Source organism: Colias philodice, chromosome 9, assembly GCF_061535455.1.
Source record: "Colias philodice isolate Cphi_HAF_F1 chromosome 9, ilColPhil1 Martin Lab GWU primary, whole genome shotgun sequence".
NCBI classification, from domain to species: Eukaryota; Metazoa; Arthropoda; class Insecta; order Lepidoptera; family Pieridae; genus Colias; species Colias philodice.
In genome coordinates, this window is record NC_143094.1 from 1,040,665 (window position 1) to 1,055,408 (window position 14,744).

A 14,744-nucleotide genomic window follows, 5' to 3' on the forward strand; every position below is an offset into this window, starting at 1 on the left:
CAGAAGGCTGATCACCTACTTGTCCCTAAAGAAAATCGATCAGTGAAACAGATGTACGGATAATGCATCTGCCCCTTACCCCACTTGGGGACACGGGACTTCACAACAAATAGACAAGACAAGCAAACTTTGTTGGCAAATATGATATTGTAATTACCTATAAACATATATTCAAATACATCATATAATTATTTTAAAATACATTATTTAAACGTAAAATGATTTCAATTTACCATCTAAAAAGTCGCATTAACTTTAAACACAAACCTTCTAATTCAATACAAGTACCAAAACTCTTTATTTGACTCAACATTTGAGACAAACATCGGTCTCTTTCGACCCATACTTGTCGTCAATATGATACCCAAAAAAGGGCAGCCTTGAAACTTTACGTTTATAATTCGGCCCATTTTCGCCAAAAGCGTGAGGATTCAGGACATTTATTTGCAAGGGCCCGTTTGTATAGGATAGGTCGAGTTACGGGCAAATAATGGTCCAGATTTGGGCTCGTTTGATGCGATTTTAAAATGATACAGGACTAATGTGGCGGATTTTATGTGGTTGTCCGGTGAATGGATAAGTATTGTGTATTTTGAATCATTTGAAGCAGGAACTTATCGTTGAATTGTATTGTAAGTGATAGTAAATCGTATTAGTGGATGTCACTTTATGAATCGAAATAATTATCGTACATGAGTAGTTTTGATGGTGATATAAAGTAGTGACTCTACTAAAAACTATTTTGTTTGTTTTCGAATACAATCAAAGGCAAATATTATAATACGCTAATACAATTCAAACAGATTACAGGAAGTAGACAGTCGACCTATGCAGGCAGTTATAGGTATAGAAATATTATACATAAAAGTTACATTGTGTATTACCTGTTATAGAAAATGCTCTATTATTATAGCCGTTTTCATTTGTATTAACTCGTATTAAAATAAAGAATGTAAAAAAATGATAATTACTACAAACATTTCTCCAACACTTAACAGTCCCTTCCTATTTGAAATTCATATTTGACGACGAGTACAAATCATTTTTATGATTAAACTAGCGGTCCGCCCCGGCTTCGCCCGTGGTACATATTTACGTTTTCTCTACATAAAAACCATCCTCGTACTTCAAGGAATATAATAAAAAAAGAATTATCGAAATCGGTTCAGCCGTTCTCGAGTTATGCGCTTACCAACACATTTTGCGATTCATTTTTATATATAAGATTACCCTCCATTTATATTATCAAAGATAATAAACATCGCAAACACAATTTAATTACAGAAGAAGGGACATAACAATGATATGATACGTAATAAAAACGGGGGCATTAACCTAATAAGCCTGAACATCATTAGTTATACTATATCAGGTAATATAATACTTTAATGAAAGTACGAAACGACCTGAATCACATCTGATTCAGCTTTAGGGGCGAATGTTTTTAATTAGCAAAAGAGGTTATATATCAAAACCGGCTCCATTATCTGGCGGGTTTCCGCAAACAATGACTTACGATTTTCTCAAGATGGCGGCAATTTTGGCGGGAAAAAAATTAACAGGTCGCCGGCAATTGGGTAAATTGCTTCTGTATCGAGTGCGCCTTTTTGAAACGCTTTAGGGGATGATCGGCTCGCGTTTCTTGATAATTTGAGGATGATAAAAAGTATTGATACTTGCGATTAAATATATTTGATACTGCCGTAAATTGAGTAAGAATTTGTTCTTTTTTTGAAACGTTTTTTTTATATTGGGATTTGCATTTAAAATAAATTTGAACTAATTTGATAATAGATGTTTATTTTTTATACCATCAGTTTTTTTCTTCTTTTGATTTAAAATACAATTATTTAAGTATGATCCTAATTTTATTGATGTACGATTACAGACAATCTTTGTTTTTCGTCTTTTTTAAAACTTAGTAGACATCAAAAATGATTCATATTTTTGCATAATTTTAAAAGGACACTACCTCTCGTCGTATAAATATATTACTAAACTACTACCACAATACAAGCATTACGTCTAAGTGAAAAAAATAACCTCTTATTCCCAACAGGAGGCAGGCCCTCGACTAGGCATTTAACGTTTTTTCCTCTAACGTGTTATGGCCTTGCGAATGCGGGGAGAACCGCAAAACAAAGTGCTGTTTTAATACTCCGCTGGGTTAAGTGGGGAAATATATTTTCCCCATTCAGCCGGCTATCTGCTTTATCTTTATAGCCTCTAGTGTTGATGGCTAGATTTTTTCGCGTTCGCACGTGATTCTTGCGTGGAACTATTTCGTACCAAAAATATGTGAGAAAATTTGATATTTTGTATACCGTTGTGTAACTGAAAAAATTTAAGGCAAATTTTCGTTGTGGTTGTTATTATTGGTTATGTAATGTTTTAGACAAGTTTTAGAATGGATTTATTGTAGGAGTCCGTTTCACGACATTCCTATACATCAACAACTTGTTTATGCTTTTTGTACTCTGAATAAAATATAAAGACCTCCTTTTATTACCAAGGAAGATACACAATCAATCATATCACTCACCTACAGTGTAGACTAATAAAAAATAATAAAGCGAAACAATTTGAACCGTAGGTAATTGTTAGAAAATTAGGAAAATATTCCAGCATCCGTGGCGAGGCCATCAATCTCGCAGGCGACGGAGCACGACTCTTACATAAATCCGTGCACCGTTCTGTCGCTGGCCACAAATCATCCCGGGTCGCCACGTCGCCCGAAATGTACGGGAGGTGGTGCCGGATTTCGTTATTAGTTTAAAAATCTAAACTAAAGCAGCAGTGGATTTATTTTTAGATTAAAATGTCCGTCACATCGACAGAGCATTAATGTATCGCAGGTTTACGCAGGTTTACCCCATCAACTGATAAATAATTAGTATTTTTAGTATATTTACTAACATAATATTAGCTTATAAGTCACGTACTAACAACAATGGATCTCTGTCATCTAATTGTTTAAAATAAATAAAAAAATATATCTATAGGTAGACATAGTTTTTGTTTTTTATAATTCCTAAGACTATCAGTTCTGTTTTGTTTCATTTTTTCATTCATAAAATAATACACACAAACAGAAACTTACAGATATCGTATACTTTTCAATACTAAATCACTAAAATCTCAGCCACAATACAATCTCAAAAACTAACCCTCTATATTTCCAAGAGCGGTAAAAGCAGCTCATTAAAATTTAAAAACAAACATCAAATTTCCAACTGGCTCTCGGTCTATAACAATTTTTGTGTGCCGCGGGTGTGTCGTAAGCGCCGTAGCGTTTACGCAAAACGTTTCGCCCGCGCCATCCGAGATTCCGCGGGAAGTAATGCATCTCCCGAGAGCTTGCCTTTTTGTTGTTACACTGCAAATTGAAAACCATTTGAAGTTTAGGGACAGGTGTTCAATTTGATAACAGATTTGTTTAAAGATTCGTAGTGTAGATGGGGTTGTCTAAAGTAAAGGTTTGATTTAATAGAAATGGGATATAAATATATTGGTTGCTCAATCAGGTATATAATTTGTAAATATGTGTAATTAAATTATTATACTTAGAACATCAAGTTAAAACATGAAAACTTACAATAATACACGAATAGTAAGAATTATAGTATCTCCGTAGATACTGCTTTCCGAATCGGTGGTAAATGTTAAAAATATGTAATGACGTTTCAAAAGTGCTTCTAGAAGAAGTCTAATTGAATAAATAAATATTTGAGTTTTTTTGAGTTTGAGTATATTTTTAGCCTTTCATTAATACTATTACAACTGCAATGTTAAATAAGGGCTATACTTAGTTGTAATTGGAAAGTTGGTTTCATCTTTTTACCAATGAATATGTACCGTATATAATCTAGATGTATATGTTAAAAATAGGTTATCGATTCGCTAACGTTATCAATCTAAAAGAAAATTATAACGGTTTTCATTTGTTATTTACTGAATGCATTTTACACGAGTGACGATCGCACATATCAATCAACACGATTTATCAATAAAACAACAATCACGCCGCCATTACACCGAACTGTATTCCAGTGATAACGCGAATTCAATTTTATTCATTAACCGACGCCCAGTGCGGTTGTATCGCTCTCTGAAAATAATGACCGATGCGTGGTGTTGCACACAAACTTACTGTATCGACGCCTTAATTACTGTGGCCTTTGTGAATGCCACAGACCGTGGAATACGGTGTGAGTGTGTGACGTACGTATTTGGGTAAGATATTGGCTTGGATAATCGAGGTGTATTAGAGGTAAGTGTAAAAGGAAGGAAGATTTTGTTTTGTGAGCGAACACTTCAATTTATAGAGTTATGTTCAATCATTTAAATTGATTCAAGAAAAGTATGCTTTAACTACATATAAAAAATGTTGTGTGGTTTTATGAAACCACGGTAAAAGTGAAACTGTTCGAACGGTTCCGAACACTGCTTTGTGTAGCGCATGTCGCGTGACGGTCGGCTGCCGAGTAGGTATACCTACTCGGCAGCCGCGATACACGCGACATGCGCTACACAGACCAAAAAGTTTGAGACGATGTAATAAAAGTTTCACTTTAAAAAGATGTAATAAAATTATAGCTTGTCCATTGCAAAAGCAACCATAATTATGCCAAGTTTATAAATATCTGATATAGAATACGAATGAACATAAACGTTATCCTGGTGACCTCAATAAGTATTATTCACAGCATTGAATAGAAAACCATTGTTAATTTCAACCTTGCAAATCCAGGCCAGCGACTACTGTCACGGACGAATTCTACCCATACCCGTGGCCCCGTCGTTGATGCGGCTTGACGGAACACAGTGGGGTTTTGGTCGGTAGGAATCCGACATAACCCACGGCCCCTTCCCCGGAGGCCGTAGGTATCTATGCAAGATTTCCCCACTTAAAAAAAGGCCAAAGACTACTGCATTATAAACAGTCCATATTTCTTTAATAATTTAAGAAGAAGAACCTTAAATATTCCCCTTTAACAGCATAAACAGCACTGTACAGTCAGCAGCGCAGGTTTTTATTTGAAAGTTTTTCTTATAAATCTATCTACGAGTGTACACTTGGCAAACTCGCCAGCAAAAGTTTCATAATGAATGGAAAACGCGCGGCTTGCTTCATTTTTCAGATAAACTTTGGAAAAATCTGCGGTTCTTTTAAAGTTTACAGCAGGTTTCAGTAAATAACGCTTATAGAAGTGAGAAATTTAATGGTCGAAGATTTTGTAGGACAAAGTTATCTTTACAAAAACAATCGGATAAATCTTTTACGGTGACTCAAGTATATAAGGAGGAGTTTAAAAATATATACTATTGTTCGTCTAAATTCTTGACAAGAAGACAAGAAACCTTTTCAATAAGGCAATCATTGGAGCGAATATCGCTTCGTAAACGCTTCGCCGGTTCGCTGTACGCATCTGCTACATGTCGCGTCAAATACATTGTCTACTTTTTTGTTATTTGGAAGGATTTCAGCATAAATAGCTACAGCTGTATCTCGTGGATTTGATTTCAGTTTTATGACGTCATTGCGGGGAATATTCGATCCGGAAATGTTGGTATTCATTATATGATTAGCTCTTATGATTTACTCTTCTTATGATGAACTTACTTATATGTTAATTTGTTTTTTGCTTGTTTTAAACGAATAGGTAACTTGATGAAAGTTACTTATAAATAAATATAATTTGTATGTTCAAACAATTAAGTAACGACTCTATACATTTGTTTTCATGGTGTCTTTAGATTATATAATTACAATATTGGAAACTGTTTTTAATATAAAGAAAATCGCTTAAATAGTCACTGTAAAGTATAATATCATTGTGAACAAAATAGATTCTATATTTCGGAATTCAACAATAGTTACAATCAATTTATAATAACTCCAACGAACTCAGCGTGCCCATAAATGAAAACCCCAATTATATACTTCAATCTAGCCTCGGCATCGATACACTATAGCTTATCCAAATATGAAAAAAACATTGGTAACGTACTCTTAATTGTTTCGCTGTTTTACTGAATGCAGATTGATTTAATCAATTTTATTTAACAAATGTGATTGCTTAAGAGCGACATAATTATCTTTTGCCAATAAGTTTTCAATTCAATGAATTTTTATTTAAATTTTGCTTAATTATCCTGCATACATAGACATAGATTATCTAAATTTGAGACAGTTTTTTTACTCTCTAGAAATGACATTCCAAATCGGCAAAAATTTAAAAAAGTTTATAAAACACTATTCTAAACCAATCTACCTAGGACTGAGCGTTGCACCTTTTAACTACATACCTGCAGGGCAGTTACAGAAAATCTAATCAGGCAGGGCAGCCGGTGATAACGTAAATTTTCCCACCGCAAGTATGGATAAACCAGTAATTTGCCGGTATCCCTGAACTGAGTTTATAAAGATGAGATAAAACTGGATAACGGCTATGATGAGAACAATTAAGGGGCGGATATCTCGGGATTTATAGCACCGAGCTTTCTTGGATTACTTCACTTTAAGTCTTATTATGCTGTCGTCTGCGATATTTTTAATTATAAAAGTGTTATAGCGTTTTAATTTGGGGTATGATGGCAACAAGCTAAACGGTAATGGAGTCGTTTATACTGTACAAGTTGACTGGAGTTAGGCATTAAGCTGGGAAGTTTATTTTTGCAATGCAGTTACTTGTTCTGTTGTGGGATTTGATACATGGTATGGTCATTTATAGCTTCATTGAAGAAGGAATAAATTGCATATCATCTCAATTATGTCGTTCTTAGTTGAGTCGTGCTATTACTGAGAAATAACACACAATATAACCTAGTTTCTCAGCAAAACTAGCGTCATTTATTTTTCAAATAGTGCAGCTATAATAGACTAAAAACCATCGATGCATCAGTTTTTAACTATTAAAATTTGCGTCCTCCACAGCGATCCATGTAAAATGTCCAATATCGAATTATCGTCGCACCGTCCACGCTATATTCGTAATTCGGTTAAAAACTGGACGTGGCGTAGATGCCATTATCGTATTATGGTTGCGTCGATTTCACTCTGGGTCATGAAATGAGGCTCTTAATTTGATAAAAGTTCACCCTACGACCAGATTAGTGCGTGTCCTTCGAGCAAATTGTGTTATGCAAGGGCTATGTAAACATATTCGGTTTGATGTCAAACGTTGCTATTTTGTTTTATTTGCTTAACTGTGGTATGGTAGAGAAGGTTATACACGGGAAAGATTGCTCGGAAAAGACAGCCTTCGTTGAAATAGTTTTTTCAGCTAAAATATACATTGACTTACTACGCAAAACTTAACAACAAGTAAAATGCTAAGAATTCATATTTTGTTTCCTTACATTATTTTTTTTAATAAAGTTTCTTAATTCTAGATGAATTTTTGTTGACTAATCTTCATCAAAAGAAAGTTTATATAAAGATATGATTTTAAACCGTTGATCCATTTCCAATAAAAATATTACAACTTCAGCAAATTTTTCCACTCTTTGACATGTTAGCATATTATGAATTTACTAATGGAAATATCTATTTATATTTCATTATGAAAACATCAATAATTTATACCTTGAAATTCCTCATTATATCCACCTACAGGTTCTCATACAATATCGTATTTTATTGCTAAGGGCTCTTTGAGGGAGTCAAATTACGTACAGCGACAAAAGAAAATCATAGTGCTAATTTAATATTTCCAAACATCAGTACCTACATGGAACTCTACAAGCAAATAAAGCTTGGCAAAAGGCAAATTTAAAAGACAGGTAATATCGTAAACGAACTGCTGTCAGTGGAAACCTAAAAGAAAGATATTTCAATATTAAAAACAAGCTTTTTATGAGACTCGACAATTTCTCATAATAGAGACTTAAATTTTCATTTCGTTAAATTGGCACTCCAATGGCTGTGTATAAGCATAATTTTGAATGCTCTTATTTGATTGTAGAGGATTGCTGGAATCTCATAATTATTACCCTGGCTCAGTATTTTTCGTAAGAAAAGGAATACGTTGTGATTTTTAAAGAATTATTTACACAGGATCTATATTAGCAATCGTCGTATGTACAATTGTGTCCAATCAATGACCTTTTTATCATTTCCTACTTTTATTAAAAACCTTCTAACGTTACAAATATATACAGCTAGCAGTGGCTCGCGGTTATACCCTAAATTTGTTTTTGCCTTTTTAGGTCATAGCCTAGTTTTTGTAATCGTTCATAAAAATTGAACCGTACCATGTTTTATAAAATTGTCTGGTAAATTTTAAAGTTAAGCTTTTCATAGAAGGGCTAACTTTTCATCTTAAAACAAAATATAACATAAATTATAAGAAAAAACAAGGACGGAGTACAAAATATTTAAAAAGTTAAAAGTTTCTGGAAAGCTTACTACTACTATAGGCTCTATAATAACAGTTTAATGGCGTTTATTTTTAATTAGTACAATAAGAAAAATTTTAATTTTCCTATCCAAAAATTATACTTTCCCAACTGTTATTATCTTTTATAAGAGCATCGTAATAAAACCTCATTAGTGAATAATAAATATAAAAAATTTGAAGAGGCGTTGTGTATTTTTTTCACTCACTTTAATTATTTTTTTCATTTATCACTTAAAATTTGATGTAATCCCTACTAATATTATAAATTCAAAAGTAACTCTGTCTGTCTGTCTATCTGTTACGCTTTCCCGCGTAAACCTCTCAACCGATTTTGATGAAATTTGGCACATGTCAATCTTTAGACCCTGAGAAAGAACATAGGCTACCTTTTATCAAAGCACCACGCGGGCGAAGCCGCGGGCGGAAGCTAGTAGTAGTAATTTTGTACTTGACCAGTTAATGGTAAATCAGTTTTGTAATAAATATTCGATTATCGAGAACCCACGTTTTTATTATTATAGAAAAACTTATTATAAAAGGATCATAAGATATGAGCACCGTTCATCTTTATTTTTTGGGTAGGCAATTATTTCTTAATATAATAAAATGGGATCACAGAAACGGTCAAGTCGTTTTCCAATAATGAAAGTTACGTTAGTATATTAAAAATATTGTATGTTCAGATTTGTACATGTAAATCGAGGCTTTATGTGATATTTACGAAAAAATTTACAGTGTTTTGTTACAAATGCAATACTTTTCATTATTTATATTTATATCGCTAATATTAATATTTTACGAAGTTATGATAACGACACATACAACACAACACACACATGTATTTAAATTGAATACAATTCATTATATTGCTTTTAAATATGTAATTGCATTTTTAACAAAATAAAACCACGTAGCGTATACAAAAATAACCGCGTAGCAATAATTTTCTCGTAGCATTTAAATATACCCGGACAAATCAGTCTATCGTAGAAAAGAACAGTATTTCTGCTTCAATAATTTACCGCACAATAATTATTAGTTGTCTATAATTAGATACTTACTTTTTGCATACCGATATCGACCTTATTCTAGTATATTATGAAGCTACAGCTCTATTATAATATGAAGCCGTGAAACTAAGAATCAAAAGAAGGTTTAAAGAATTCTCAGGTCACATACCCGCGGCCCCATCATTAATGCGGCTCAACGGAACACAGTGGGGTTTTAGTCGGTAAGAATCCGACATAACCCACGGCTCCTTCCATGGGGGCCGTGGGCATCTATGAAAGATTTCCCCACTTAAAAAAATTGGTTGTCTGTAAAGTCGGTTTACTGACGATAGTTGAACGTGACAACGTCCGATTGTGCTTCTTTGTCACTCGTTCCGCGCTCTCGCTTGCACTTCAAGCCACATGGAACGCCTCAGAGCGAGGAAACGCCACATGAGTCATGTTTTTTCGTGCGTGCAGCCGGCTGTATCGAATTATAAGACGTTGTCACGTCAAAAAAGGTCACTCAATGGAACCCATCAAAACAAACACCACTGACTCATTCCTCACACATTCAAAAGTCACACTCCGAACGTTCGCACGTGTTTCGTATAAAAATCCATACAGCCTTGGTGGAGTTAGTGAAATGGGTCAACGAGTTAGAAAGGGTTGTACTCTAACCGTTTTCACTCGGATTGCGCAATTATGCCGTACACTTCATTCCCGTAAGTCTTACTCGGGAAAATTTTAATTTAAACATGCCATTGTTTCTGAATCATAGTCGTGTGAGAGTGGATTTTTCGTTTTTGTTCGTGGGTACAGCTTTTGTTTAAGGTGCGCGGTCGGACGGTCCGGTTCTGCTGTTATTCGTTATGTTGCAAGTGCAATATTAACTGGTATGAACAATGTTGAATGTAATGTATTGTTTTTGATGTAGGTTGGTGGGAAACGGGTGTTACAGCAGTTTAGGAAAATCTGAAACAAACTGTTTCTGTCATGACACACATGGATTGCGTATTTTTATAAATACAGCATAAACATAACTATGGAGGCAAACATGCTTTATACATGACTAGGTTTCCGCCCGCGGCTTCACCCGCGCAGTCAAAGATAAACCCGCATAGTTCCCGTTCCCGTGGCTATGTATATAAAAAGTAGCCTATGTCCTTTCTCGGGTATCAAAATATCTCCATTCCAAATTTCATGAAAATTGGTTCAGTAGTTTAGGCGTGATTGAGTAACAGACAGACAGACAGAGATACTTTCGCATTTATAATATTAGTATGGATGTATGCATTATACATAATGGGTCAACTAAAAACTAAAATCAACTAAAGTCAATATGTAAAGAGATAAAATAAGACATAATAACTTTCTATAACTGTTGGTACTGTAAATTCTATCAAATTGTGTTCAATGAATGAAATTCGTCAAATGTACAATTTACCGATACCAACTAATCTTTAAATCTACATTATGAGGCAGAGCTTTTAATATTCTGCTTCATATTTAAAACTACCTACATAGAATATAATATGAACAGATTTAAACTCCTCCACAGTATATAATATTAACCGATACACAATAAGCCTAACATGAACATTTGTTCCAGACCGGCAAGCACTACCATCGCACATCGCTCCTCATCAAAGCCTTCAACCATAAATTCAGATTGGATCTAGAGCTCAACACGTAAGTACCTAGGTTAGACTAGCCACAGATTATATTAGAACCTACAAGGGTAGTAGTATGTTATCTGTGCCTACAATCTGGTTGATAAGATGAACGTAACAATGTTAACGCATGTGTGGAGAAATTAAAGCGAGACATTTAGCTGCAAACTCAAACATTTTTATTTATTCAATTAGACGTCTTCTAGAAGCACTTTTGATACGTCATTACATATTTTTAACATTTACCACCGATTCGGAAAGCAGTATCTACGGAGAAGAACCGGCAAGAAACTCCATAGCTCCATGCATGGGAGAAGATAAGAGGGGGCATTAAGAAAAAAACGTTTAACTCTTATTAAACTATGCAATTATGATTCAAATAAAAAATATAAAACCAAAACCTTTTTGAGCTTTAACAGAAATGTGTACAATCATAATCTGTGCATCGTTATAGTCACTGAATGTGTTTAATATTCTTTATGAACTGCTCTACGTGCAATATTTTTTTCTTTTTTATAGACTGAATTACCTAATTATAAAAACCAATGCAGCGATTTCCTAATCCTTCTTTCGTTAATTTTTCCGCCATTTTTCACCACGTATGTATTACGGATTACTCACATAAAAATGACTTACAAATCAAAATAACAATCTATTTTCAGTAAACTGTTCCCTACCTCATATAATATATTGGGCACAGATAATAAATCACATATAAAAGATGCACTTAGCAATTTACGATATAACGTTATTGAATTCTAAACAAACGATGATAATGTATATATTCGTCCCACTCACTCACACAGATAATGGATATGCCTGTCTCCATCCATCACGGATCCATAACTTGTCAATGGGTTGTTGAATTGATTCGATGTGATTTTGTTTTCAATGTATAAAATGTATTTGGGGTTGTTCAGATCGAATAGCGACGTTTTATATTTCTATTTTTATAGAATTAATTTGTAAGTTGTTTGAATTGGATATAATCACTGAGCATATCATAATAAATTGAAAAATAGGACTTCAATAATTTTTTGATTAAGTTTTTGTATTTTTTTCTTGATTATTGTGCACGAAAACTAACCATGTTCGCTTAAATCCGCTTTCTTTATACGTCCCTTAAAGGTTTTAGATCTACGTATGAAGATAACGTAGAGACGTCTACCAGCTAGTAATACAATATCTTAGGTGCGTAGATACGTAAGGTATTGTGCTGCTAGCTGGTAGTAGTCAAACATGCTACAAGAGCTACGAAGACTACGACTACGCTACGACAGCTACGACACCTACGACCACGCTACGACACCTACGACTAGGCTACATCAGCTACGACTACGCCACGACAGCTACGACTACGCTACGACAAAATATAATACCGTCTTACCAGCTTAGATGATACACATAGGTTATTACAATATTAATTACATCAAAACAAAACAGACAAGTGCCTAGCGTGAAACTTTACAAATACGTAATAATTACAGACTTCAAGTTGCGATAATTAACCATTACATAAACTATCAGATGAGTTTCGGTTTCCCAAAGGTCTGGTGCTGATTATGATGTTGTTCAGCTTCAGTATTATGATACGTATACGTTTTAATATTATGAACTTATGAAGATTAATAGAAGCCGTGGAAGTCGAGTTTCTTAATGGTGAGGTGGTTAAGGTGTTTATTGGAGATATACATATAATTATATTACTAGGTGATTGCTATATTATCTTACTACTTACCTCGATTCGTAAAAGGAATAAGAGGAATAATAGTAAAACTAAAAAGAATATAGCTTATTAGCATTCAGGTACGGTGGTTTCTACAGGTGAAAGGTTTCAAGAGCAGCATCATTGTTTTCGAGTCTTTAAAACTTTCAGAGCAATTTTCTTAATTTTTTAATGTTATCTATATTGAGTATAAAATTTTTAAAAGGCTTATTATTTAAGTTATTTTTATACTTTTAAATTCAATACTATATTGAACATAACTATTCAACATCAAGGCACACACTGCGATGCCAAATCGGCGGACCAACCAAAATTGTGTAACTGAAAAATTGCATTGCCGCAAAAAATTTGATTGGAGCACAAAAGCGGCCTTCTGTCCCGCTTCGCTTGTTTATACATCGCTTTTAATGAAGTCGATGGAATGGGCTGAGGGAATCGAGTTGTGGCTGCAAGTTATGGGAGGTAGCGATTTGTGAAGCGTGGGGTATAAGCGTAAGCGATTATTTAATATTTGTGGCTTTTTTTGTTATAATAGGTAAGTAGTTCATATTGAGTTAAGAAAATATTGGAAGTTATTTTTAAAGGAGCTAAATGTCCGTCATGTAAGTTTTTAATATCATGAAGTAAAATATATAAAATACAACTGTAAAAGCACTAATGAAATTAACATCTATAAGTTAAACAAATATAATATAGCTATGACAGACGTTTCATTAATAATATTTAAAAGCAATGTACCGAATTCTTGAGTCCTCTTATCAATTATTCAATAAAACGTTTATATTTAAATTCCAACCAATCAAAACACAGCGAACCCATGAATCGCACCAATCATAAGTCAGCACGAGTGCTTGCGGAGTGGAGGGCTTACAATTTGAGCTCCAGATTGGAAAATGACGCAGAGACGCTGCATCACAATGGATGCTGTACATCGATTGGTTATAACGAGCTACCGGTGTAATCCTTTGAAGAAATCGAGCCTTGTAATTGCACGTTGGAAAGTTCTCGATCGTCGAGTGTTGTTCTTGGATTTGGGTAAGGGCTGTTAGATTGAATGAGGGAATGGATTGCGAAAATGTGTATTGCTTCTTATGCGAAAGCGTGAAGAATTTGTTTTAAATGTAAATACCTACTATATTATTGATATCTAATAAAGATAGAGTTACCGCCTCGTTGGTACTGTGGTTGACACGTGAGCGTAATACCGAAGGGTCCTGGGTTCGATTCCCGGTGGAGACGAAGAAAATGTCTCGGTCTGGTAGGACACAGAAGGCTGATCACCTACTTGTCCCTAAAGAAAATCGATCAGTGAAACAGATGTATAATGCATCTGCCCCTTACCCCAATAGGGGACATGGGACTTCACACACAATTAAGATAGATTGAGTGGGAAGTATAAGTGTTATAATTTATAGTTTTAACAGCCTTGCACAGACTATGTGTTTAAGTATTGTAGACAACATAAACCATAAAGGAAGGAGCTTTTTATCTGAAAGGAAAAAGAAAATACCTTTATACATAACTTACATATTTTATTTAATGTTATTAATTTATTCATTCATAAAAACGTTTAATTTAATGCCGACATGGTTTCTCTCTTACCTCCGTTTAACTTATAAAATTATAACAATTTTATTAAGCAACCGGTGCTAAATAAATTTGTCTAAATTTCATACAATGTGAAGTAATTATTCATAACTCAAGACCCGCGGCTTTCAGACTTGGGATAACCTAAATTCTCTAGATTTTTGCAGACAAAAACATGATAATATGCTAATCTAATTATTGCGAATATTTAAATTAAATGCGTATGTAAATACACGTATACAATTTGCTTTATCAAGTAAATTTATATTCTTAAAACAAGACATGTCTATATCTTCTTCTTCTTCTTATATATAAAAATGAATCGCAAAATGTGTTGGTAAGCGCATAACTCGAGAACGGCTGAACC

General features: G+C 34.0%; 1 protein-coding gene across 1 annotated transcript in view; it reads left to right on the forward strand.

Moving 5' to 3' along the window:
- The window catches only part of mmd (disintegrin and metalloproteinase domain-containing protein mind-meld), a gene marked incomplete at its 5' end in the record, with an annotated part of 164,051 nt that overhangs the window by 39,375 nt on the left and 109,932 nt on the right, over positions 1 to 14,744 (forward strand). Inside the window, one exon of the mRNA XM_089698538.1 lies at positions 11,004 to 11,083. Coding sequence (XP_089554664.1) covers positions 11,004 to 11,083 — 80 coding nt within the window. The remainder of the gene's footprint in view (positions 1 to 11,003; positions 11,084 to 14,744) is intronic.